General features: G+C 55.5%; 1 protein-coding gene across 1 annotated transcript; it reads right to left on the bottom strand.

The window, feature by feature from the left end:
- Positions 1–11,169: 11,169 nt before the first annotated feature.
- JDP2 (Jun dimerization protein 2) lies at positions 11,170–26,729 on the bottom strand. The gene is made up of 4 exons (XM_035539939.2): positions 26,665–26,729; positions 16,376–16,599; positions 12,915–13,019; positions 11,170–12,325 (listed from the first exon to the last, which is right to left on the bottom strand). Exons 2-4 carry the CDS (start codon positions 16,574–16,576, stop codon positions 12,140–12,142), a joined length of 492 nt encoding a protein of 163 aa, XP_035395832.1. The 5' UTR covers positions 16,577–16,599; positions 26,665–26,729; the 3' UTR covers positions 11,170–12,139.
- Positions 26,730–26,932: the final 203 nt, after the last annotated feature.

Here is a 26,932-nt window from a genome sequence, read left to right as displayed (position 1 = left end):
GGCTCCCGTCTCTGGCTCCCAGGGCCTCTTCAGCTTCCTTTATGCTCACGGTGTGCCCAGCTTCTCTCTTTCTCCCTTGCTTTGTCCCCTGTCCTTCTCTGCCTGCCCTGGGATGCTTGCTGGCCTCCCTGTGCGGGCCCGTCCCAGAGGCACGCTGTCCTCCTGCCCCGCGCTCTGCTACTTTCTCTGCTCTCCGCTCAGAGCTCTGCACCTTCCCTTTAGGTCTCAGGCCTCCTGTGGTTTCTCAGAACCTAGGGGATGTAAGCTGAAAGTCACGTGGCCGGAAACTTTAAGGCGAAGAAGAAAAGTTACAGAAGAAGAAGAAGAAGAAAAAAAAAAAGCAGAAAAAAAAGCACATCTGGGAAAAACGAGCTTCAAAATAGCCTGAAAAACCCCCGAAAAACACCTTCAAGCGGTAGAAAAACAGCGAGATGGGTTTTCTCCGAGACAAACAGCAGAGATGTAAAGGGAAGAAAAGCCCCGGCCCTGGCTGGGAAAGTGGGACCCTCAAAGGAGGGCAGCGCGGAGGAGGTGGTGCCGGGAGCCCCAGAAACTCCAGGGGCAGGAGGAACAGTGCGCCCCGGCTGGTCCAGCGCCACCCTGGCCCCTTCGGGAAGTCCCTGGGCAGCCTTCCCCCCACCCTGCAGCCCACCCGCCCCGTCCCACCACCCCCAGCAGGTCCCAGGAGGAGACCAGCACCCTCAGCAGGCACCAGTGGCTTGTGTGTGCGCAGTGATCAAGGCCTACCTAAGAAGAAAGGCTTGGGATGGAAGAACGTTTGGACCGTTTTTGGTAGGAGTGTAATGGCCCTATGGGGCCAGCAGCTAAGCCTGAGACATAATTCTCACTCCACACCCCAGTATGAGCATGCCTGTACTCCACGAGCCTGTCGTGTACGGGTCTGGTTCCCTCCTGTTCTCCTCTAGCCCCCTCTATCACAGCTGGCAGCAGAAGGCGGACAGGACTATGGGAAGATGGAAACACGCTGCGGGAACTCAGCCTGGGGCACGGCCTCTTATTTCTCCCCTGGTCTGTAACGGCGGTAACTCACCGCTGCGGAAAGCAGCGATTCCCGGTTCCCACTTACTGGTGTTTCAGTTGAGTTCCTTCCACCTTCTGACCAGGAATACTACAGTCCAGTTCTGACCAGGAATACTACAGCCCAAACTGCTGCCCAGCCCAGTGCCGTGCCTCCAGCCCCAGCAGCCCACACTTTAGAAGCACAGAGTGGTTTGGGCTGGGAGGGACCTTAAAGCCCATCCAGTTCCAACCCCCTGCCATGGGCAGGGACACCTCCCACCAGAGCAGGTTGCCCAAAGCCCCATCCAGCCTGGCCTTGAGCTCCTCCAGGGATGGGGCAGCCACAGCTGCTCTGGGCAGCCTGTGCCAGTGCCTCACCGCTCTCAGTGGCTCCGGGAAGCCACCTGGCCTAGCTCCAGTGGCACAACCGCTCAGCTTTAGCTATGCCCATGTCCTGCTTCAGAAACGCCCTGTGGCACTGATGCACTACCCTTGGCCCTATTACCTGAACATCTCACAGCCCCAAAAGATTTTTCTCTCAGTGTGCTGCAGGGAAATGCTGGGATCCTCCCCACCAGGTGCAGAGGCACAGCCCCTGCTTGCAAACATGGGGTTTGCTTGCCCAGCAGGACCCCGCTCCCTGCCGTGCTGCCTCTCCCAGAGCTCCTCAGAGCCCAGGAGCGGGGCAACGCAGGGTGCTGGTGAGAAGAGGGGTGAGCGGGGCAGTGAATTCGGGGCTGCCAAGCTGCTGGCTGGCAGCTGAACCATTGAACCATCCATCTGCTCGCTGCATCGCTACACTTCCTCTGAACCCTGCAACCCCACACGGCGCTTCCTTTCCAGGAAGCAGACCGTTGGATTCCTGCTGTCCCGAGGAAACCCATGCTCCTCCCGCGCTGAGCAGACCTCACGGACCGCCTCGGCTCCCGGCCACCACCACTCGGGCATCAGCGGCTTCTTCGAGCCCTCCTCAAGGGCTCTACAAGCTGTTGTTGCTCAGGGCAGGATGGAGGGAGCTCCTTCCTCAAAGAGAAGTGTCCTCGTTCCGTCGTTGGGCAAATAAACTTAATCCCCTCCTCTGGCATCTAGCAGTCCCAGCGGCAGAGAGGTGACAGCAGGCAGCGTCAGCAGGACACGGCACCGGGAAGCTGGGTGTCCAGGTGGGCAGTCTGCACAAAGCTGGCCCCGACTTCTCCGCAGGGAAAGCCTGTTTGATCCACAAGAGGAAGGTCTGGAGCTGTGCCACAGCCCGCTCTTAGCTGGGCTTTTATGGACAGCCTGGGGCTGATGGAGAAATCCCAGCTGACAGCCTGCTGTCCCAGCCCAGGCTCTGCCCTGCTGGTGGGGGCGGCTCAGGAGCCAGAGTCCTAATCCCTGAGCCTCATTTAGGTGACTAAATGTACACTGTGAATAGCATCCCCTGACTTTCTCTCTGGGATCATTGAGGTCTCTTGATCGTAATCACAGCAGCTGTGAAATCGTTATCAGCAGCTCTGGAAAAGCTTGTAAGGGTTAGGTCACTGCCGTGGCAGCAGATCTACAGAGCAGGGATAATTCTCAGAGGAGTTTAGGGGAAGGGAAGGGCCACCCGGTTCTGCATCAGTCCCTTGTGAACAGCAGCGGACCCTGCCGAAGGGATCCCAAGGGATCTCAGGGTGTGCAGGCGATGCCAGGCCAGAGTGCACGACCTTGAATGCTGGAGAAATGGTTTGGCAGCAAGGTGCAGTTCAGCAAGAACAAATGCAAATGCAAAGTGACACGAGGTGTATGTAGAAGAACTGGGGAATAACCGGCCAGGCAGCAGAATGGCAGGGAAATATCCGGGGGTTGCAGAGCATCACAGATCGCATCTGGGGGTGCAGGATGCGAGGGGGCGACGGCTCCTCCCAAGCCCTGGAGCAGAAAAGCCCAGAGGAAAACAATACAAGGGGTGAACGCACCGAAATCCTGTGCTAAGAGGAAGGAGTGAAGACGTTGGGTCTGTTTAGCCTAGAAAAGAGAAGTCTTGGGGGCGGGCAGGGGGCGGGGGAGGAAGGAGCCGTCTTTGATATGTTGTAATGGAAAGAGTGGTCAGCTGTTTTCTGTGCAGCCACACCGGGCTTCAACAGCAGCAAGGAAGATTCAGGTCAGAGGTTTGAAACAGGTTAGGGTTGGGAAGGCCTTGGGATGGGCTGTTCAGGAAAGTTATTCTGTCCCCTTTGCGTGAAGTAGCAAGGAACAAACCTCTGTCAGAAATGGTCCAGGTTTAATCCTGCCTCTGTACGATGGGCTAGAGAGACATTTCCCGAGTTTAAATAAGGAGACCTATTAAAAATAATAATAATAAAGCTGGTAAGAGAGCAGAATCAGCCCTTAACTGCAGCCAGTCCCTGCATCCTGCCTGTGCACACAGGAGAGAAAGCTGCAGCTGCAGCTTCCCCCTAAACCTACCGCTCCAGCCCTCCCACCTGCTGCAGACTTCAGCAGCAGCGTTCAAACTGCATCTCACCTCATCCCTCTCACTCACCTTTTTTGCATGAACATTTAGTGAATAGTGCTATTTAAAAATCCAGCCTAAAGAAGCTGTCAAATTCAGCCTCCTGTAAACCACTGAGGTTGCTTCTGCTTCATGTGTAACATTTTATGCAAATACTTTCTCACAATATTTGGACAATCGCAACTATTTGCATATCATTCCGCATACGAGTTCAAAGACTCTTGTGTGGGATACAGTACTGATAAGAGATGAGGAGTGAATGGTGGTGCTGAATGAAGTCCTTGCTCTTCTAGCAGACAAGATCCTGCTGCATCCCCTTCCGGTAGCACATGTTGGTCCTCTCTGCACCATGGGAGGCTTCCGCAGCTGGCAGGAAAGCTTCTCTCCATCCCTGGGGCTATTTATATCATGCTGGGCTCCACAACTGCATGATCCACAAAGGTTCCTTCCCTGGCATTGCTACATTACCTTTATCACTGTCCGGTGGTCAGACCTTGCTTCAGCATCCTGCTTTTCCATTTCTCCACAGACCCCTTCTAGGGTCCATCACTCCGGCATCTGAGTGCTTCAGCACTGTGAATGAAGTTGTTTTCTCAGCCACCTTTCCAGGTGAGGGGGTAGAGCTATCCCTGTTTCACCACTGTGAAACACAAGACAAAGAGGGATTTAGGTCATTAGTACTCTTTAATTTTAGACACACGGTTTTAACCAACTAGAATCTAATTCTTCAGTGTTTTTGGCTTTATACAGTAATTCATTTAACCAACCCCCAGCTCCCAATGTCTGCGACTGCAGGTGCAACCTTTTAGCTCTTCTGTAACCCAGACCTGGCAAATGAGGAACAAGTGGCTGCTCCTGTGAAAGACTTGCTTGTGCAGCTCACCGACTTACTTTGAGGCAGATGCAGCTCTCCAGGGAGGCACTAAGGGCCTGCCCAGGAAACCTTCTTTCTTTCCGCAGGCCCTTGCTTTCTTGCCTGGTAGCAGCTTCCCAGCCCTGGTAAGAAAGGAGGCAGCCCAGTGGGCCAGCTCTTCGTTCCCTCCGGCTGTGGTCCAGCCTGGGTGATGAAGAGGTGGCCATCCAAGGCAAAAAGCAGGAGGTGATTGTATGCGCAAGATATCTGACACTAGGTTGCCCAGGCAAAGCCATTTCTGGCAATTTCTAGCTCTTCAGTACTCATCTATGCCACTTTCATGATTATTATTTTTTTAAATGTCATTAGTACTCTTCTGGTGTGTCGCTATGTGTTAAAAGAAGCAAACTACAGAAAGTAAACTCCCAACGTGCTCCCCAGTGGAGGGGGGAGCACTGCTGGCAGAGCCTCAGGCTCAAGGCGCAGATAAATTGGTGTTCGCCCCAGGCTGCTGAGGGGGTCAGCCACAGTCTGCCATCCTATACATACCATCGGGTTGGGTAATTAACTGAGCAACCTCTAATCAGTTCCTGGCAAGGACTTAGTGGCTCAGGAGCAAGCTCAGGTGTATGTGTACCTGGCTCTCCAGGCCAGCAGATCCCGAAGCCTGGCAGAGTACTGAGAAAACAAACCCGAACATTCTCCCATGGCCTCCTTCACAGGCCCTGGTCCATTTCTGGCCAGGAACAGACCCCACTGCCCACCTGGCTGGATGAGTGTGCCCTGGGGGCTCAGAAAGGCCTCACGTGCAGACGCCGCTGGTAGAGCAGGGCTTCTCTGCTTCCGCCACGCGGGGCCGAGCCCACTGGCAGAACTATCCAAGCGCATGGACGCGGCGTGCGCAGGGCCGCAGATGTTGTCTGACGGTTTGACTCATCTCGGTGGCAGTCTCGTTTGGCGATGATGGGGAAGGCCCAAAGAGGAAGGGCAGTGACCCGTTTAACCAGAATGGCTGATCCACCCATGGGCACGCTTACCGGTGCTGGCAGGGGGCCGCAGCCCCAGCTTCCTTCATGTGTTTCCAGGCCACACGAGGCCAGCAGGCCTTCCCCACCGCTGTGGCAGCAGGACCTCAACTTGGACCCGTGCTTGTGCTACAGCATGTCCAGCCACAGAGACCAAATAGCCAATGTTTTGCTCCCGTGGGATGGCTGAAACCTGAGGGGTGTCTGATGCTCACTGGGCACTGCTGCCATGCCCCGTGGCATGGGGGCAGAGGGGTGAGTGCATTGCTCATCTCCCAAATTAATGCATGGCTCTTGAGTGTATTACTTGGCTGCTGCTTGCAGAGTCTCCTGACTCTGTTTGGAGAAAAATGTTCGTCAACGCCACCCGTCACCATAAGATATGTCCAGCCCTCCCAAGGATTGGGCTCAGCTTCCCCAGGGCATGTCCCTGCAGATAGACTCAAGCCACCCCTCTCAGCAGAGGCTGATGAAATGGCGCAACTGCTCATAGCCTGCTCCCGTCCCAACAGCAGCTGCTTTGCTTTTGGCTTAGGGGCCGGATACGCTATTTCTCCCTTTCTGCCCCCATTTCTCAGGGCCTCGTCCCCAGCAGTGCCTGGGAGGTGGGACGAGGAAGAGGGGCCGCAGCCTCAGCCCTGCCTGCAGTGGTGTCATGAGTCCCTGGCACGAGGGGCCCTTGATGCCCCCAGCAATCCCACCTGTGGCCTCAAAGAGGGGACAGGAAAAGGCAGAACCGCCTTCCCCTGAATCCCAAAGCCATGCCGTTCTAAGAGCCATGCCATTTTCCACATTTTTTTAGTCAAAGCCTTTGACATGAGCTGTGGGCATCCTTGTTTTCCATGAGCACGTTATCCTTCGTGAGCCCTCTGCAATGGCTGGCCGGCAGGCACCTTGTCCACCTGTGCAAAGCAGTTCGTTACTCTGTAAGAAGCGTGTCAGTTTGCCAGCTTGAAATGAGTTGTCTTTCCATTTCTTTGAACATCTTGTGAGGGGGTGAGCAGAGGAACAGACTTATCTGTAAGCCAGGCATTGCTCTGTACATCTCTATCACACGGCATTTCACTAGTTTCCACTCTAAACTGCTGGGACTTTTAGTCTCCGCATAGGGAAATTTCCCTACACCCCTGATTTAGGTCAGCACCCATCTTTGGAGGTCTCCCGTTTTCACAGCGGGGCAACCAGAAGCAAACGCAGCACCCGAGGCAAGGTGTCCCACAGCCATCTCCACTAGCATTATAAAATGGCAGATGTGCTCTTCCATCCCATTCTTCAGGCACCTTTCCTCTTTCCCCACTGCCGTGCAGCTGGGTGGGCATCCACTGAATTTGGAGCACAGCCTGGCATCCTTTCATGTTCTTACTGAGCTACAAGCCACCAGTTCCCAGCCACCGAGCAGCCCCAGCACGTGGAGGCCATCGGGCAGAGAGATGTGCCCGTGGTGCATCCCAGGTGGCCAGGCCCAGCATGGTAGTACCCAGTGCTGCTCCTAAAGCCCCATGCACATCAGCCGGCGAGCTGGCAGTGTGGCTTGAAGCCACATTTAAACCACCTCACTGCTGCAGAACTTGGCACCTTGGCTCATTCAGACACGTGCAACAGCTGTGGGCTAGAAGTGATGCACACTTTGGGTCACTTCGGTAACAGGGAAGGCCTCCACCGAAGAAGAGGGATGCCTCACTCTGTAGGTGACTACGTAATCATGTCAGTGACTCTGCCTGGCACCCACAGGGCTTGCCTGTGTTGCAGGACCCATCATCCACACACTGTGAGGCACCCGCTGATGCCCACAGACTCGCTCCAGCACAAGCTCGCTGGCCTACAGCATTCAACAGCACTTCACAGCGAGATGTCGGCAGCAACCAGGCAGCTGGCGTTAGCCTGCCCAGAGGCTCCACCAGCTCTGGAAGCCCACGGGCCTGCGTCAAAGCCTCGCTGCCCCTGGCCTCACCTGCTCCAGCAGATTTCCAGCAGATCTGCCTGGCCTGGGAGGTGCTGCTGGAATTGGGGTGCTGGCAGAGCAGCCACAGGAACTGCAGCGTCAGGAGTCAGGACTTCCCCTGACAGCGCCACAGATGACAACTCAGCAAGTTCATTCTGCAGAAACTAGATAACATCAGCTCAAGGTGGTGGTTACTGGCAAAGGATCCGTTCCTGAAGCTTCATCTGAGACGTGACAGGCGGCAGCGAAACCTCGCTGTCACACAGACCCAAAGTGTGCTTTTGCTTCAAGCCACGCAGGCTTCTGGAAGCAGCGCCTGGCTGGTACATCATGGGTGCTCCCTCTCGCAGGGCTGGGACTGTCCCCTTGCTCCTGGAGAAGCCAGAGCTGGAGAAACAAACAAACGCCCAGAGGCAGTGGAGAGCCAGGCGGTATTTCCAGGCCTGGGGAAGCAGCAGGAGGGTTTTCTCATTGCTCTGCAGCCATCCTGGTGGTGCTTGAGCCTTTCCCAGCTGCTGGCCCTGCTGCCAGCCATGGGCTGCACTGGTGCCACTCAGAGCACGCTGGCACCCCTGATCATGAAAGCAGTTTCCGTGGCTCTTGGTAAATATCAAGGCTGGGGATTTTCAGGGGTAGTTTTCCAGCAAGATGAATAGAAGAGCCAATAGAGAGAAAGATAAGTGAATACCTGCTGGCCTTGGCTCATAATGAAACAAGAGTGGCAGGTCACTGGCAAAGGTCAGCTGATAACACATACCGCATGTCACGGAATCACCCTCAGGTCCTGCCAAGATGGGCAGAGGAGGTGAATTTTTCAAACACAGGATGAGAGCGATGCTATCAAAAACTGCAAAGTAATGGCCTGCGAGCCTGCTCTGCCCAAGAGGCGCTGGTGGGGCAGATGCCTTTGGTGGGAGAGAGCCTGGCAGGCAGGGATGCCAGGGCAGGGGATGGGGAGAGGGCGAGAGGAGGAGGAAGGGGAGGGAGCCATGAGCAAGCTTTGGACTGCTTGACTGTCCTGGGATGGTTGCAAGAGAGAGGGGTGAGGAGCTGGTGGGCTTGCAGTACTGGGGAAACTGGGGTTCTGCTGCCCAGGAGAAGAAGGGAGGCAGGCAGAGGGTGCGAAGCACTCACACCGACCCCCAGCCCGTCACCCCAGCACTGCCTCAGGCCTGATGCGCTGGGTCAGAGCAGCACCCACCTTCCCCTTTGGGCAGGGGGAAGAGGCGAGAGAGGCTTTGCCGTGGGGCACCAGTGAGATGGAGGCAGAAAACGTGGCCGGGCTCATCCACCTGGGCTTCAGACAAAATCTGGGGTCGTGCCCTGGGGACAGCTCCTGCTTGCACTGGGCAAGGTGGGCCCACTCGCAGCCTGGCCGAGGCCCCCCAGGAGCAGGAGGTGTGCCGGTGCTGTGGCCGTGCAGCTCCTCCTGCTGGTGGCAACGCCCGAGAGGCCACCAGGAAGGAGGCCCATGGCCACCGGCAGCGCTGGCACAGGGCCCTGGGTGCCATCTGCCCTGCAAGTGGGTGGATGGGCGGCCTTTGAGACATGGCCTTTGTGTTTTCTAAGTAAGTCCCACATCATCGGCCTTTGTGCGAAGAGCGCCGTGGGACACAGGTGGGAGGACATCACCACCGTTTTGCCTTGGGTTCAGGAGCACCACGCTGGTACGGGGCCACTGGTGAGAGTGCTGGGCTCCTCCGAGGTGCAGTCACAGATAGGGCTGCGTGTGCATCCCTGGTGGTCTCTGTTCCTAATGAGGGAAAGGTGACAAGAAAAAACAAATAATTCAAGCTGTGCCCCCAAAGAGCTGATGCAGGACTGCAGAGCCCTGTGCAGCAGGCACTCATCTCACCTCCTTGTGGTGTGACAGGGATTCTGCCCAAATTTCTTTGACTCCATTCAGTCCCTTAGCTGTCAGCAGCCTCCACAGCCCCTTTGAGGGGGTGGCTTCCCCCTGTCCCCCCTGGCATGGCCGAGCTGTCAGCAGCATCCAGAGCCCCACCGCCAGCTCCAGGATCCACCACTACGCTGCTGCTGCCTTTGCTGGCTGCTTTCAGTGTGCTTGGTTTCAAAGGGCATCTTACATTTCTCTTTGAAGCCAGCTGTTTTCATAGCAGGAAGTTTTACTGCAGCGCGGCTGTTTGCCAGAGGAGGGCCATTGCCTGCACCCATGGCACTGCCAGGGCTGCTGAAGGTGTGTGGCGGGTGGGTGGGAGTCACGGCAGGTCTCCATGTGAGGATGAACACACGGGCTGTCCAGGAGAGCAAAAAGCATGAGATGCCTGTGGCTGGACCATCCAATGTCCCACTGACCAGCAAAGAGGAAACTGATACTTGCCGGGGTCTGGAAATTCCTTACCTTGTACACTCTGCAGAGGGAAATAAAGTCCCAGGAGAGAAGCAGGCCCAGGAAGTGCTCTGCATCCTTTCAGCAGAGCTCGATGAGAAGCATCACATTCCTCAGAATTATCCAGACTGGCTCCAGACAGCAGCAAGAACTGGGTCAGGTCGGAGCCACCGCGGCAGGGCAGCAGGAAGCACGGAAGGAAAGCTGTCCGGCTGTCGAGGGCTGCACAGCAGGCGGCGGGAGCCAGGCCCCACACTGCTTTTCTTCACCAGCTTTGTTTCAGATCCCTTCCCTGCACATCCCTCTAGCACACCTCTGCCAACAAATCCTCCCATGGCAATAATTTGGCTGTGACAGATCCAACATATTTCACACTAAATAAGGCAGCTGGCAGCATTCTGGGAGGTCCCAAAGACAGAAGTTATAGAAGGGGAGGGGAAATCCAGGAAGACAGTGTGGGATAGGCAGAAGACCAATGTAATATATCACTGGAGGCTAGGGGGTAGAAGAGGAGCCTGCAGAGATAACCATGCATTTGAGAAGCAGTCATGCTCAGGGAAGACCTCCTCCCATGCTATCACCACATTTAGGGCAAACTCATCCTGTCCCCACCACCACGTCAGTGTTACTGGCTGGAATGTACATCTGTACCAGATGCTGAAAGCTTCTTTCACTCACAGTTTGCATCAAAGTCACTTCATCCGCACTGGGTATGACACCAGGCTGGGAGATGACTGGGTTCACCACTGTCCCATGTGTGAGACGGTTCACGGTGTCCCATGTGTGAGACGGGGCCTGCCCCAGTCCACACTGAGGAACCTTCCCGCTGCCTGTGGATGTGAGGCTCAGAAACACACCAATGTAGGGACAGGGCTTGGTTATACACATGGGGATGTCCTTTCAATCCCAGCAACCCCTTTAGTCCTAGCACCTCAACATTGCCCAGCCAAGTATCTTCTGAACCTGCACATCCCTGTGCCTGGCACTGGCTGATGCCCAGGGTAGGGGTTGCCTTTCCCAGAACATCAGTCAGGGGCAGGGCTGGGACCCAGAGGAGGCCCAGTGGTCTTCTACCTCCTTCCATGAAAGGGATCACCACCACCGTGACATTGCAACAGCTCCCCTACCTTTTGTCTTCCTTCCGAGGAGTTCAAGCTGCTGCACTCCTGCTGAATCCAGAAGGAAAAGGCAAGGTGACCTCCCGTGTCTCACACCTCCGCGCTTTCAGCCAGCGAGTCGTGCCCTGCCTGCCCTGTTAGGTGCAGCACTGAGCTGCTTCCTGATTGACAACACTCAGAGCCACCTCCAAGGCTCTCAGCTTCCCCAGGATGAACTCCTCTACTAACACAGAGAGGTACCAAGACGGTCCTGGAATCATCTTCCCAGTCCTGGTCAGCCAGAGGACACCCAGCACAGCCAGAAACCCAGCAGCTGCTGCCACGATGCCAAACTCTAGTCAGAGCCCACCACGGCCTGGCCCAGACAAAGCACTGGAGGACAGCGTATGTAAAGGTAACATTTACTGAGAGATACAGAACTGAGTATTATGAAGGACATACATGGATGGAGACGGCAGCGACACCACTGCAGAGGGCTGCTGGACCCCCTTCCCAGCATGCTGGGGGAAGGAGCCGGACGCTGCCGGACAAGTAACACAATGGAGATAACTGTGGCATATGCATTTGTAACAAACAGACCATCATAACATACATTTCTATGGGATCACATCTAGTGATTATATAAATCCATATAGAGATCGCTGTATAAAAACTTTGTAAAAAATATCTTAAAAAAAGTGTAAAAATGTGCATTCAAAAGCACGGCCGACGCGGACAGCTGGGCTGTAAACATTATACTGAGAGTGTGCTTGTGGGGGGCGCCTGCGCCACCGAGCCCCGACAGGCCTGCCCACCAGACGGGGCCGCGTCAAGTGTTTGCGGTTCTTCGGTTGGGGTTTCCGTGTGGAGTGTGCGCCAGGAGCGGCGGCAGCCTCCGGGGACGGCTCCGGCACGCAGCGGGGCGGGAGTGCTGCAGGCACCGCTCCGCTGTCCTGCCGCCGTCCCTCCTGCCTGCGGGCCCCGCTCCCCACGGACACGCTGAGGGGCTGTGGGGAAGAGAGAAGGCGAAGCGGGAGCTCCTCCCGTGCCTCCTCCTCTCTTCCTCCTCGCAGGACATGCCGCCATGCCGTGGGTCCCCGGGGCCGCGAGCAGGCCGAAGGGCCGCGATGAGGTATCACAGAGAGGTTGCCCTCGCCCGCGCTGCTAGCCCTGCTCCCGGGTTCAGCCTCAGAGTAGACGGTTGACAGGTTCCCAATCTTCTCTGCCCCCAAATTTGTTTGGTCCATAGTTCCCAAGGAAGCCCACTGGGTCCTGGATGCACCAGGCCTCGGTGCACAGTTCTTCATGCAGTACATACATTAGAGACCCTGGAAGACCCTGCACCACTGTCTCCTCCTCCTGGCCCAGTGCCACCTTCACTTCTTCTCTAGCTGCTCCAGCAGCGGGTTGGCTTCGCTCTCGGGTGTCTTGATGCTGTCTGTCCGCACGATGCAGGTCGGACGGTGCCGGTTCAGCATCAGGATCAGCTGCTGCCTCTCTTGTTTCAGCTCTTCTATCTGGGCCTTCAGCTCCGCGTTCATGAGCTCCAGACGCTCAGACTCCTAACAGGGCAGAAACACAACTGCATGTGACTGCTCCAATGGAACAGATGCAAGAAATATTTGCCCAAAAAGCCACCTCTGCTCAGAGCTGCTCCTCAGCCCTTGCCGCACAGGAGCAGCCTGAGGACATGCTGAGATACCAGGTTCCTCCGGGCAGTTCCTACCCAACCCACAGCCAGCTCCTAGGGCAGGACTCTGCTGCACCATAGCGAACGCCCTGCCTGGCTGCTTTCCATGGGCTGGAAGGACACCAAGAAACAAACCTGCATTTTTAAATTTTGAAAGGTTCATCCTGCTGTCAGCAAGGAGCTGCCTTTGTGAAATGGCTCCTTGTCCCAGCCGTGTCATTTACCTGCATCCCCCCAGCCCTTACAGAAAAGCAGTAAGGTGGTGGGAGCGTTTTTCTGCCTTGGGGTCACGGTCAGAGGGCACCTGGCCTCTGAATGGGGAAACCTCCAGGAATCTGGGCAAAAGGCCCCTGTCCTGGGCCACATTCCCAAGGATGCTCCTGCTCCAGCACAGACACTGGCAGACTATCAGAGCCCTCTTTCCCCAGGCCCAGAGCCCACCTCCAGGTCAGGGCACCCACCCGCTGCAGGAACTCTGTCCTCTCCTTCTTCTTGTTACGACATCGCGCTGCTGCTACCTTGTTTTTCTCCCGGCGCCTTTTCCTCCTCTCCTCTTCCTCATCAAGCTGCAACAAGACGGAGAAGCCCAGGTCAGAGCCATCAAGTGGAGGAGGTTGGGAGCCCCTGGCAGCCCCACTGCCGCCCTCACCAGTGGTCACCAGTGACGTGGTCTAACCCTTACAAGGAACCAAACACATCGCTGCCACAGCCTCTAACGTTGATGTGCCTTCGACGCCGGGGCCAAGCCACCGGGCCACCCCAGTAAGCTGGGGACAGGTGCTGCATCTCCGATAAGGACACGGGACACAGCAGTGCCGGTGCTGTTTGCCGTGACTCAGTCGCTCTCTGCTATCTGATTCAAACCGCACAGACCAGGCTAATAATCCCTATGGGCTGGAAACCCATAATCAAAGTATTTAGGGATATTTACTACAAAGCCTGTGTAAGTGGCCTGTGGCACGCTTCCAGCCGAGAACCCAAACCAGTTCCTTCTCCAGAGAACTGTGAGTGCTAGACAGCCCTGCGAGCTCAGTATCCAGGTGACACCTTGCAGCAGAGCTGTGGGAGAAAAGACCCTTCGGGCCTTTAAGACCCACAAACAATAAACATGAACATCTGGCCTGGGACTCTGACGATTGGGATGTCAGACCGAACTGCCTTATTCCTATCAGTTGACAGCTGACAGCATACATCTTTTCAAATACAGTGCAGCAACATTTACTTTATGATCACTTCCACAGTCTATTTGCACCTTCTTCAAGGGCAACTCCAGCCTGCCAAGGCGGCCACATCCTTCCCTTCGTACTTCCCCAAGCCAGCGTGATCGAGGGACTTATCTCCCAGACAAGCCTCTCGCAGCCCACACCACCTGATCAGCCTTCGCGGCTCTCACACCTGGGCTTAGGGACCTCATAAGGAGCCAAGAGATCTCCAACACCACAGGCACGAAGTGGTGGTGGGCGTGGGGACCACCTGAGTATCCTAGACATAGATACATCAGTGGTGCCTGCAGGAAATGAAGGCCACAGGTGCCACCACCCACAGCAAATTGCACAAGCTGCTACCATTTACAGAATCAAAATTCCTCTAATCAAAACATCCCAATGTGACGTGCAAGGACAGAATGAAACATTGACTGGGCAGAGTTAAGTAAGCTGTATGTCTAGTATCTAGAGAACAATGTCCAAGTTTTATAGCACTAACAGCTTTTGCATCTTCTCTATGTTATTTCCCAAGCATTATACCAAATTTGTGATTTTAAATGGGAGTAAAATATCAAGCAAAGGCAGCACAAGCTACGCACAGACTTCCCGCAGTGCCAGGCTGCAACCATCCCTCTGCCACAGCAGCTCTATACTTAGCAGAACCAGGATGGGATCTGCACCGATGAGCCCATGTCCCACCAGCTGCCAGCTCTCACCACATGCACACAACGCAGATGTGGTGGGCATTTGCAGAAGTGACCAGGCAGGCTCTAACTCCGTGCTCTGCTGCCTTTTCCTGGAAGAACAGCGACAGCACCAGCCTCACTGTCTCCCTGTGAACTGCCTGACACGTTGCCATGCTTAGTTGCTCTTCTCAGTTGGGGTCAAAGAATAAGCGTCCCTTCCCTGTCCCCTTCAGCTTCCCCTACACCCACAGAGGGCCAGTGAAGGGCGATGCCCTTTAGATGGTGCCTACAGGTGCTCAGGGAGAGTGGCTCAGCACAGATAGCAGCAGCCTGAACTCTTGGCTCTGCTTTTTGTTGTCCTACAGCTCCTGCCACTTCAAGAAAGCAGCTTATCTCCTTTCTGCCTCTGTTTCAGCTCAAAAAGGTGACATGGCCCTGGTGCTGGGGGTTAGGACTCAGCTCTGTTACAGGCACGAGGGATGGTAACAGTGCCTCCACCACCCCATACGTGGGCTTAGTGTGCGCTGCCACGGACAAATACCCCCGTGCCAGGGGAAAAAGCTGCCTGTTCCTCGGCTCTGCACAAAGCATGGCATGCCAGCACCCAGCCTCCTCAGGCTCCATCTCCCTGCAAGAGGAAAGCAGCTGCAGGCTGCATTGCAAAATTACGCGTGGGTTGCTTCTTGGCTACGCACGGAATAAGCAGCTACTGCTTCAGCTCTCCCAGGCTTTTGCTGCAAAGCCCATGCCAGAGGAAGCTCCATTTGCCATCCTCAACTCCTTGGCTCCACAAGCCATGCAAGGGAGGAAGAGGCTGCAGGGGAGACAGCCATCTGGGGGCTGCTGGTGGGGTTCCCCTCGTCTTTCCTCCACATTTCCCTGAAATCTGCAGATCAAGCTGCTACAGAAGTAGCAGACCAGGAGCTTGGGACCACATTTGGCTTTAGGTACCAATTCATAACTGCTTTGCCCATGGAGGGACCAATGCCTTCAGCACCTCCCAGGTCTTCTGCTGGCCTCCCGCAGCACCCCGTCCCCAGCTCCATCGTTACGGAGCTGCCAAGCCCCTTCCCAGGTGGGCTCCAGCCGGCTCCCAGCATGGTGCGAGCTGGCAGGACACCGCTGGACACAGTGCTTCACTGAAAGGTGACTGATGGGCTTGACCACAGCGGTTCTCCCAGCAGGAGTCCACCACAAGGGGTGGGTGTAAAGGATCAGGAACCCTCCCCATGGGCGGGCCTGGATGCTGCTGAGCATTTACCATAAGATTTGGGTGAAACCAAGTGTCAGCACTCATTTGGAGCTCCCTGGAGCTGCTGCTTCATCTGCTTCAGCTCACAGCTCACCACGGACCACCTCTCACACAGCTAGCACCTCTGCACTGACATCCCTGACAACGCACAACGCCCCATCCTCACACGGCGCTGTCTGAAGTATTCTCCAGCAGGAGCAAGAGGACGGTTCACTAGGGTTGTTTACCGAACAGTCTTTCTGACAGAAGCCACCACTCTCACCACTTTGGGGCCTCACATTGATGGACTTCCAGCTCCGTTTGCTGGCACTGCTTGACGCAAACAGCACCAGTACAGCAAGGTTCAAGGAGCCAGCCAAAACATGAGGCAAGCACACAAGGAAAACGCTGTGCAAGTGTCTCCCAAGCCCCAGTAACACAATCGTGACGTGACAGCCCGTGGGACCGAGCAGCAGCCGCCCACCATCCCCTCGCCAGGAGCCCCGAGACGAAGCCGAGGCCCCGAGCAGCAGCTGTGCCAAACCCAGCTCCTCAAACGGGGCTCGAGTTTAGCCGGCTGCCAAAAGCTGTGAGGGACCGGTCACGTCTGGGACACCATGGCAGGGACAGGGAGGAGGCAGCCAGCAGTGCAGTCGCCAGCAGGCAGCGTGACACGCTGGTTAACCACACTGCCGGCCTCGCTGGCAGGACGCCCGGGCACAGAGCGACCTGGGCAGCGGTAGGGAACAGCCCCTGCGCCACCAGCGGGGCCGCCCGCAGCCAGCAGCCCCCAGACTCACCTCACTTTTCACGGGCTGGGGCCTCTTCCCAAGCTTCACCTCCAGGAAGTGGAGCGGTGAGATCATGGCCCCGATGTTGCGGATGTCGGCGTACTTCAGCTCCTCGGCGGTCAGGGCGGTGCCAGGCAGTCCCGTCAAGGGGCCGAGCCCAGGCAGCGCGCCAGCCGTCAGCGACGGGTCGGGGATCTGCCCTGGCATCATAGCAGGGGACACGGCTCCGCAGGCTGCAGAGAGAGAGACACGGCCCGTTACCGCCCCGCTCGCGATGTGCCACAAACCCAGCCGACTCCACAGGCCCAGGTAAAGCTGCCGCCCTCCCCCAGGGATGGCAAAGGCAAGGACTGAGCAGAAGTTGGGTGGCAGAAACCAAAATATACAAATCCTGCCGGGAAGGACACGCCACTGGCCTGTAGGTCAGGAAGAAGAAGAGACCTGAGAGGCACAGCACCAGAGAAACAGGAGCTCGGTACAGGGACTTACAGGATCAACAGTGATGTGGTCCCACGGGCTGTTGATCTTGGCACACCTTTCTCTGGAGTGCCGAAGATCAAGGTTTGCTCTTACTGAGTTTTGACGAATGCGTAGGTATTAGGACGAGAAGAAAACAGCATTGTGAGGGCCGCACCGTGCCTCAGGCTGGCTGCCTGCTGGGCAGGCTGAGCCTGCTGACCGGGGTCGGGGCACAGCACACGGGGACTGAGGATAAAACAGTGAAAAGCTGCTGAGGGAGAAACCTGGCACTGAACAAACATCTCCCAGCACAAACACGAGGAAACAAAGGCTGGAGGGGAGGGGAAGCAGAGCAATGTGCAAAAGGCTTCTTCTATCAGGAGAGAAAAAAAAATGGAGAGAGAATAGGATTGGGACAAGCTTTGGCAAGTCGCTTATAGGCAGAAGAAAGGGAGTTACCAGGAAACGTGCAGAACAACTGGCTAAGAGATACAGAAATAAAATTAGACCTAAACTGAGAAGCCTGTAGAGCTGGCGCTGTCCTATCAGCCAAAAAGCAGAGGGAGCAGGTGGCTGTTGGCTACCACATAAGCACGTCTCCGCTTGCGTAACAGGCCTGGGACACTCTCTAGCGACCCAGTTACAACACGCAGAGTCACCTTCTGTCCACGCAGCCACCATTCCCCCCGCCCCCAACACAACCACGCGTCGCTGCGCCGCTCTCCCGGCTCTGCCCAGCCGGACCGGTCCCAGCACCCACGGGGAGCCTGGGGGCGGCCACCCCATCGCAACCCGTGTCAGGAGGCACCCCAAAGGGGGAGAGGGGCTGCAAGCTGGCAGCACCCACTGCCGGAGCCAGGAGATGCATGAGGTGAGGGGTAACGTGTGCTCGCCCTGCTCCTTCCCAAGCATCCACTCTCTCACGCTGAGAGACAGGGCAAGGGGTGATGCAGATTTTTGGTCCAGGCGGTACGGCTGTGCTAAGTGGAGGCACACACACGTTAACAAGCCAGCTGCCACAGCTGCCCAGTACTAGCCATCCCAGGTGACAGATCTGTCACCACCAGACTGCGAACGTGCGCAGAGCCGGGTGTGGGATAGGAGTGACGGATCACTGAGTCGCACAGGGACCTCTAGAGGTCACCTAGTCCAACCCCCTGCTCACGCAGGGTCAGCAAGTGCAAGTCAGTCTTAACCATGACAAGCAGAGAAGGTAAGGACTTCCTGGCACTGGCATGTCTCTCTGCCCAGGAGATTATTTGATGTGTTAGTTAATGTCAGGGAACAGGAGATGAGCAGTGAGGGGGAAGGAAAGCCAATCATACAGGTTAGTCCAGACCAGAGAGGCAAACAAAAGCTCCACAGCTCCCAGCACGAGTGCTGTGCAAGCCGTCCTGATGTGACAGACCAAGGGATTTGCATCAGGGAGCACCTACAAGCTGCAATGTGCTGTGAGCTGTCATACACTCTAACCTGCCACCGAGACCCAGGTGTCCGTGCGAGCTGTCCCAAGGCAGAGTGCGCTCGGCAGACAGCAGTGGTAACCAGCAGGACTTGAGAAAGAGCGTGGAAAGCAAATGCAGCACCACCATGACCGTACAGAGGCAGTGACATGCAGCGAGCAGGAAGCAAGCCCCCTGCTGCGGTCATCTTTCAGGAGGAGAGACGCAAAAGGGGAGGTCAAGCCAGTGCTCACAGTGCTGGTACGCAGGGGGAGGATGCTGGGCTGGGGGGAGATGATCTGCACAAGGACATAGCAGCCTGAAAAGGAGCGGATGGGAAAGACAGGAGAGATGAGTAACTTCTGAAGGGAAGTGATGCTACCTGATGAAATGGACTCCTGCCCGTCTGACAATAAAAGAGAAAAAATTTGGTAGTGACACTTGACCTCAGAAGAGACCACACGTCAACTCACTGAGATTGCAGAGCACTAAAACAATGCAAAGCATTTATTCTCCCAGAGCAATCCCTAAAGCAGACAGCTGTAGCTCCACATTGCGGAGGTTGCATTGGATGGTGCCAGCAGTGCTCTGAAGCTGCAGCCACCTCCCTTCCCTGCCATCCAGGCCTTACACAGCAAAGATACCCAGAAACCAGGCACCGTCCTGCCCTAGGCTGTGCTCCAGTTCAGAAAACACAAGCAGGTATTGCCTGAATCCCTACCATCTTCCTTAGAAACTGTCCCTCCCCACAGGGCAGCGCCTGGCCAGCAAGGTGGCACGGCAAAGGGGAGGGGACCTTCCCCGGACACACTGCCACAGGATATAGCAGCGGAGTTATCTCACACTGCCGTTTGGTGATAATTACAGGCACTGCATCACGAGCCCATTCCCAGCCACCACCAGTGAGGTGACACACGGTGGCTCTGGGAACAGGCCTGCTGGCAGCACCGCAGCCGGGGCCAGCAGCAGTCCCATGGACATCCACCCCCAGCTTGAACAGCTGGGGCATAATGAAACACTAGGACTCCGTGGCAGAGGTATACGAACGCCCTGAAGCCTCCTTCCTGCAAATACTGTGAGCTGCACTGGCACACACTAATTTGGGGCCTTGGCCCACCCTTTCGTACGGTTCAGGCTGGGAAGTGACTCGAGCCCACTGCTGGATGCTTAAATTCATTTTTGATTTGGGGAACCTGGTTATAACTCACTGTTTTACATCACGACAGCAACTGTACCTATGTGCCGGGCTGGACAGTCCAGGTACTCAGCTACAGAGAATTCATGGTCAATATAATTTATGAAATAAGGAGGGAGAAGAATTTTTTTTTTCCCCCTCCAGGCTATGGGACTACCTGACCATTGAGTGCCACCCTGCACTCCAGCTCTGAGTAGCTACCCAGGGAAAGCTTGCCAAGGATTTGAGAAAACGTTGTGCTTTATCTCATCCACCTTTTCCCTCTGCATCTTTGGTCTGGTGGCTTAATGTGCCTTGAAGGAGCCTGAGTGAAGGAGCTGGCCCAGTACCTATTTTGCTCTATAAACTTATCCTGAGCCCAGTTACTGCATGGGCAAAGCCCACATCACACATGCATCAGCTTAAACTAAATCTAAAGCAGTTCAAACCAAAGCACGAGGAGCCACCTGGAAGAAGGTGAGCCTGCACATTAGGACGAGCTGAGAATTAGGCGAGAGGGAAGGCTCCTCCAAATGAGGTCCTGCTCAGGGGTCAGGAAGCTCAGGAGCACACCGAGAACTGCCAAGAGTCAAGTTGTTAGACCTTGGAGAGGAATGTAAGCCATTTACAGCAGAGCTGTAACCGCAAAAACAAGGGAATGAGGAGAGATGCCACCCCTCTCAGAGCAGGGTGCAGTGAGCATTAATCCAGCCCAGTCCCTGAAGCGCCACAGCCGCAGGCACCATCACTGCCGATCGCAGGGACTCCCATGTCCAACTACTTCTGTTCCCAGGTACCCAAGTCCCAAATACTTTCACCTACTTTCCTGCATAACACTACAGGTAAGAAATTGTACTTTGATCATGTTAAAAATGCCAAAGTATGTAACTTTATTTAATATTTGGCCTTATTCCTGAGGCCATTACTCTGGAAGACACCAACATGCCTGCCTAGAGCTCCAGCATATTTCTACCACATTTGCACGTTAGGGCAGAAATAACTTTGAGGTGCAAGATCTGAGTTTGACCTTTAAGTTGCAGCTTTTCAATAGCCAGATCTTGCTGGAAGTGGTGAATACAGCTGGTGCATCGCCAATTTGTAATTCCTCCCTGGATATTCCCTTGCAGTGTTTGTTATTTCTAAGGAACGGGAAACAACTCACCTCTGATTCCTTCACGTTCTAACACCATGCTTTAGCTGGGATTCTCATTAGGTTTGTTCTTTTCATAACTGGTTATTAACACAAACCTTTTTTTTCTCCTCAGTGCCAGGCAGTCTTTCAGTGACTCCTTACATGAGCTGAAAGAAGTTGCATCTTCAGTAAAACCTAGCTTTCTGGTGTCCTACTGCAGAACCACACAATTCCTGCATTGTATCAGCTATGCTTCTTCACATAACGAAGCCAACAGCAAAGCAAAGCAGTAAGGGGAAAGAGAATGTGTAGTCTTCCATCTGACACTGGTATCTGCATGACGCCAGCTGCTCCAGTTTACATTCCCTGTAGCTGTGCGTTCTGCACTGATGCTATTCATCATTTTGTGCCACAACATCTCAAGATGCTCCACAGTGAATTATGAGACAGAGGAGGCTTTCTTAAAACTTCAGCTCAGCGATGCACAGCTTGTGTCATTCAATCCTCTCTTCAGCAACTAACCTCACAGCAAAAGTCTGGTCAACACGTGATTTCAGGGGTCAAAACCCAGTCTGTACTTCTTCAGCTTTGCTCCTACCCTCCCCTTGTTCTGGGTAAGCACTGGAACACAAGACTTGACCTTTTGCCAAAATGTCTGTAAACCCTCCTAATTATTGCAGTCACTTTTGCATCCTCGCTTTGGAACTGCAGGTCTCAGACCTGCAGTCTGCTGGCAAGCTCAGTTATTTTATCTGCAGTCTCATCTCCAAAAAGCTGACAACAGTACGGCTTCCTTTTCTCACCTTTCTGCTGCATCTTTCACAGCAGTGACGAGTGGTTCTGTCCTTTGTCCCCCAACCACGTCTTTATGGTCAATGGTCTGTGACACTGGCTCACTTAATGTTTTATTAAAGGCAGCATGGAGTACTCCTTGTTTTTCTCCTGTTGCTGGGGTCTGTCTGTTCTTTTCCGGAGCCAGCTGCCTAGTGGGAAGAAGCTTTACTGAGCTGTTACTGACATTTGCTCAGCTTCGCTGTCCCTGTATATGCTCCTGTTCTTTTTCTTACACTTTAAGTCTTCATTTCCTTGTGGTTTTGTTGTTGTTGTTGTTTTGTTTTCCATACTGACTTTGCTGTTGCTTTTTCTGGGGACTCTGAGTTCATTGTTGTTTTTTTTCCTTTTTCTGAGGTAGCTGATGTTTGCGCAGCAGTTACTGCTTAAATCTAACGTGCGTAGGCATAATCCACGTAGCCCAGGGTCCCTGGGGGCTTGTATTCTGGTTGCTAGCCTATATTCATGCCCCTCCTGCCACCTCTTCAGTGCTATTCTTACCCACAGACTAAAACCAGCACAGGAATGCCTACCTGTGCTGAAGTCACACATTCATTTTCCTGTGCAGAAGCTGCCTTAGTCTGTACCTGCTATTCCCCCAGGAGCATCCTGTGCATCCTCACTTAGCCCAGTGCGCCGTTTGCATCTTTATAAGCCAGATGCAGTTGCTGCTTTGTCAACAGCACCATCCTACAGCTAAGACCACAACACCTCAAAGCAGCTTCTGACAGACACCCTTCACTTCACCTTAAATTGCCATTGCTGCCTTATCTGTGCTGTCAGCTTCCTTGGTGAGAGTGGGAGCTGTTTACAACCTTATTTTCAGTTTCTGGTTAAAGTGCTGGCTATAAATCACGGTTTCTTCCAGCACAAGCTCTATCACACGCTCCGACATCTGCAGTGGTTGACCCCAGCACCCTTCCGATGCTCAGAGAGACAGTCTGGCACCTATTGCCAGCCAGGGGGGTTTGCCACTGTAAATATCCACCTGTTTCTCTTTTTTTCCAGGCTAACAAGCAGTGCCATAAGGCAGTCTGTCCCAGCAGCCCTTCTCCACGCTGCCTGCAGAACCAAGGCCCTGCCTGCCTGTTGTTCTGCCACACCAGGCCCGACCTGGGTGCGTGCCATTACTTGTCAGCTGCCATGCATCGGAGCGCTGCCAAAGCCTGCAACCTACCGTACGAGCTATCTTTGATCTCTTCATCAGTACGTTAGCGCTCAGCATACTGTTGCCATTTGTTCATGCAGTCCTGGAGCCCTGGGCTCTAAGTCAGCCCTTCATCTGTTCATGGCCAACAAGCAAGAATTCTGCTTTGGAGATCGGAAGTAACACTGCCACCCATGAGAAGCTAATTTCGGTCCCTTAGAATTTATTATGGCTTAACCATCCTTTTTCACTTTTGTTTTTAGCTCCTGGCTATCAGGTTTGCTCAGTCTGTATGCTCTACACCGCATCTTTCCAGTTCCTTCTCATTGGCAGAAGGATGATTTATATGAAAGCCCTTTCCTGACATGCCTGACTTCTCATGCCTCAAGAATGTAACTTTCTAAACAAAGACAGGGCAATTGGCTATCACTTGTTTTCTGAAGCACGGAGCCACTTGCTTTCTCCCCATCTGGACTTTTCTGGCTGGGGGGCTGCAGGGGGCTGAGGGTCAGTGGAGCCCACAAACGTTATTCCACGTCAAGGTTCAGCACCCCACGAACGCTGGGTTAACACTACCACGCTGAAGGCAGAAAGCCACACCTCGTATGCCCAGTGCCAAAAGTACCTGAACATGCAATTACTTTTTTTTTTTCCCTCCCATTTTCTAAAATGTGATATGCTCCCATTCCCAGGCAGCAGCCACCAGCTCTAAACACCAGATGCACCTAGCTGGAAGTAGCTCCTTACAGCAGGTCACTCTGTAACCTATCCAGCTTCTTCTGCTCTGTATTTTTAAAAGCAGTTACTCCCAGTGCCAAAGGCCACGCCGATCAGTATCAAAGTTATTTGCCAACCATCAAAACACAGCAACAGCCGAGCCCTTTGGTTGTAACCTGTCCTTCAGATACCCGTGCAGCAGCGCTGGCAAACATGGACTTTAACAGGCGCTGTGCATTTATTCATTCATCTGCTGAACCCATGGGTGCACAGCCCAACACCTGCGGTGCACTGAGGTGCTGTAGTGACACCCACTGGGATTAAACTGTGCATGCCCCTCCTACAGCAAGGACGTAGTACTGCTTAGTGCTACATGGCGTTTGGGGAGGTTGCCCCTCGTCTAAAGACCAGTTTAAGGTCTCACCGTGTGGCTTACCAGGTGTGCTGAGCTGCAGCGTGCCACCTCTGCATGGCAGACACCACGGGGCCTCACTTACTGCCACTCCACTTCCATCCCATGAGGTTTGCAGCCAGCTCCTGCAACCAAGGGCAAAGAAGAACCCTTCCCACAGACACCCCCAGCTGCCCCTCCTGTTCCTTCTCTCCCACGGGCAATGTGGTGGACAAAGAGCTGCCGGGTTTGTGAGCACCCTTCCACGTAGTGTCCCAGCCCAGATCCCTGAGCTCCACCAAGAGGGCTGCAGGGCCATGATGCTGAAGAGAGGAAGGAGCTCTGGAGGAGGACATCCTCAGGAGATGGAAGTCTAGACTGATTTCTTGAGTGGGAGCAGCCTGGCTCAGCCCTGGATGTCGGGTTTCACACAGATGGCAGGAAGAACGCCCGAGCCGCTCACAGCGAGAAGGCTGCGAGGAGCATTCTGAGAGCAGGAACGCAGAGAGCCCTGCTGCTTCCCTCCTCCCCTCCACCAGGGAGGCACCCAGCTCCTGACACTGCACCCAAGGGGCAGCCCAGAGCAGGCAGCCTCGCCAGGGCACACGTGCAGCCCCCGCCAGCTGAGTGGCACCACCACACACCTGCCTGTCTGCTGCTTTGGCTTCTTATTGTCGTTACAAGAAGGCAAGAAATCAGTCCTCAACTTTAGAAGTAACCCCCTCTTTGCCATCAGCAAAGCAGTCAGCTCACAGTCCTCCTCCTTCCCCCAGCATTTTCCTCCATACCTTCGCAGGGCAGCAAAAAGCTCCAGTTTAGCACCACACTACCCCTACCACTGCAATGCAGCACCTTCAAGCAACCTGTAACAGCAGGGGTTTGTACAGCACCCAGCATAGCCAAGGCTCCTCGCAGCTGCTGCATTAAGAGATCGCCATTAATTATGGCTTTGGCATGGAGCGTGGCAGACATTTAATAACGCTGCACCACTCACCGGACGGCAGCACAGAACAGGAAGGTAGCAGCGACCCTATTCCTGCCCACAGCAGTTCAGATGGACTTGGGGAGGAGGGAATGTGCTGATCTGAGCTAGGCTGCAGCTCAGGCATTGAGGTTAACAACTGACTTGTTAAAATCCCCCAGGACCTTCCACGGCCGCATGTGGTCAGGGCTGGAATCTTCTTCAAGAAGACAGCCCTCCCCTGGCACAGAGCTCGAACCTCAGGGGCAAGGGTGGCCTCAGAGATGAGAGGCCCCCCTACAAACTCCTCAGAATTGTGCCCTGAACGCCAGGGTCATCCACAAAGACCTCTAAGCCATATAAAGACCAGCTCTGGCTAGCTTGCTGCTGCCCCGCTCAGCTGAGAGGCCCATACAGACCTTCAGCTCCCAGGCTGCATGCTAAATAGCCTGCAGGGTTTGGACTGACGCTCTGGGCAGTCCGTGCAATGGAGAAACCCATGCCAGCAGCCAAAGGCAGATGGCACCAGGCTTGCCGTGCCCGCTCCTTGCCACACGGGCACTGCGGGACACGTGCAGGCTGCCACACACCACGGCTTGTTCTTGGGGGAGCTGGGGCCGAGTCAATGGGGCACGGCCCACCGCAGTGAAAGGAGCTTCTGGGCAGCTTCAGGCTCTCAAGACACTGCGTGCTGCCTGACCAGGCAGAGCAGATGAAGTAGCAAATGCCAGCACGGGGAAGGAGAGCACACGGCAGATGCTTGGCGCTGCCCGCTCTCGGACAGCCCAGCTGGGCACGCTGCTGAGATGGAGGGGATATCTACTCCTCCTCGGCCAGGGCCACAGCAGAGACCCTGGCATCCTGTAAGGAGGGAAGTGCCCAGCTGTAACGAGGAGGGAGAAGCAGCCGTAGTGGGCAGAGGGAGCAGCAACCTGCCGTGAGCTCTGGCCACCCCGAGAAATGGCAGAGACCCGAGGAGCACAGCAGCCAATCGCCGCCTGACACAGGGACGGCTTGGACGGCAGCTCCCGCACCCACCCACTCGTCCCCCAGATGGGCAGGTTTCTTTTCTTCCCTTTTTGAATCACCAGGAGTCATACTAAGGATGTGAACTCCAACAATTGGCATTCCCAGATGTCCCCGTGAAAGCGGTAACCGCCAAATTCCCAGCGCGGGCTCCGGCACCGGCCTCCAGATAGAGTTTTTCGTGCGAGTTCTCCTGGAACCAGCTAAAAAAATCCTGCTCCGAGCTGCTGAAGCATTTGTTTCTGCTGAGCTCTCGGAGTCCAAACACACGCGCACACACACACACAGTTTGGCAGTGGTTGTGTTCCAGGGCTGGTAATACAAGCCATGCAGCAGGCTGCCAAGACAAGCAACAGAACGAGCCAGGCCCCGTTTCATTGGCCACCATACGCTGCATATGGCCCTGGAAGCAGCCAGCGCAGTGTTCTCACCCTCCTTGAAGGCATAGGAGACCCTGTGTTTTCAAATACACCTCCACAGGGCCTTCATTAAAGGAGAATGGAAACATAATGTGGCTCTTGCTCTCTCGGTATTTCTCCCTTTCCCCCAATTTGCTCTCAAACCTATTTCCCTACCACGGAAAAAAAAAAAAAAAAAGAAAAAAAAAAATAGCAAAGCGCCTACCCGGAGCAGCCCGCGCAGAAGAATGCAACTTCCACTCAGCCCCACGCCTGGCTGCCCCTGCGGGCTCGGGACGGGGCGGCGGGGGGTCCCGGGGGGCCCCTCTCCTCCCGGCACCCCGCACGCACCCCAGACCCCGGCACCAGGAGCGGGGAGCCCCGCAGCCCCCCACCTGCGCACCCCGCGGACAGGTGGAGCGCAGCTCGGCCGCCCCTCCCCGCAACCCCCCCGGTACCCCCAGAAGGATCGGGGGGCTCCGATCCGCTCCCCGGGGCCCTATCCCCGCACCCCCCCCCCAGCCCACCGCGGCGACCCCGGCCGCCCGTTCCCGGCCTCCTCCCCCGGCCACCCCGGCTCCCTCCCCACCCCCCCCCGGCCCCGCCGCGCCCGCACCCACCGTGCACGGGGAGCGGGCCGCCGGGGTGCCCGCGGGGCCCGGCCGCAGGGGCCGGCAGCGGGCTGCGGGCTCAGCCCCGCCGCCGCCGCCGCCGCCCGGCTCGGCTCGGCTGCCCCGGCCCCCGGCCGCCTCCTGCTGCTGTCGGTCCCCGCCGGGCCGCCTCGGCCCCCCGCCGCCCCGGTGCGCGCCTCCCGCGGGCTGTGGCGGGCGGCGGGGTGGGTTGCATCAGCCCCGGTTATATAGCGGCCCCTGGGCTGCGGGGAGGGGT

The sequence above is a fragment of the Cygnus atratus genome, chromosome 5, assembly GCF_013377495.2.
Source record: "Cygnus atratus isolate AKBS03 ecotype Queensland, Australia chromosome 5, CAtr_DNAZoo_HiC_assembly, whole genome shotgun sequence".
In the NCBI taxonomy this organism is placed as follows: Eukaryota; Metazoa; Chordata; class Aves; order Anseriformes; family Anatidae; genus Cygnus; species Cygnus atratus.
The sequence above is the reverse complement of the archived record's forward strand: the minus strand, read 5'-3'. Positions and strand labels throughout refer to the sequence as shown.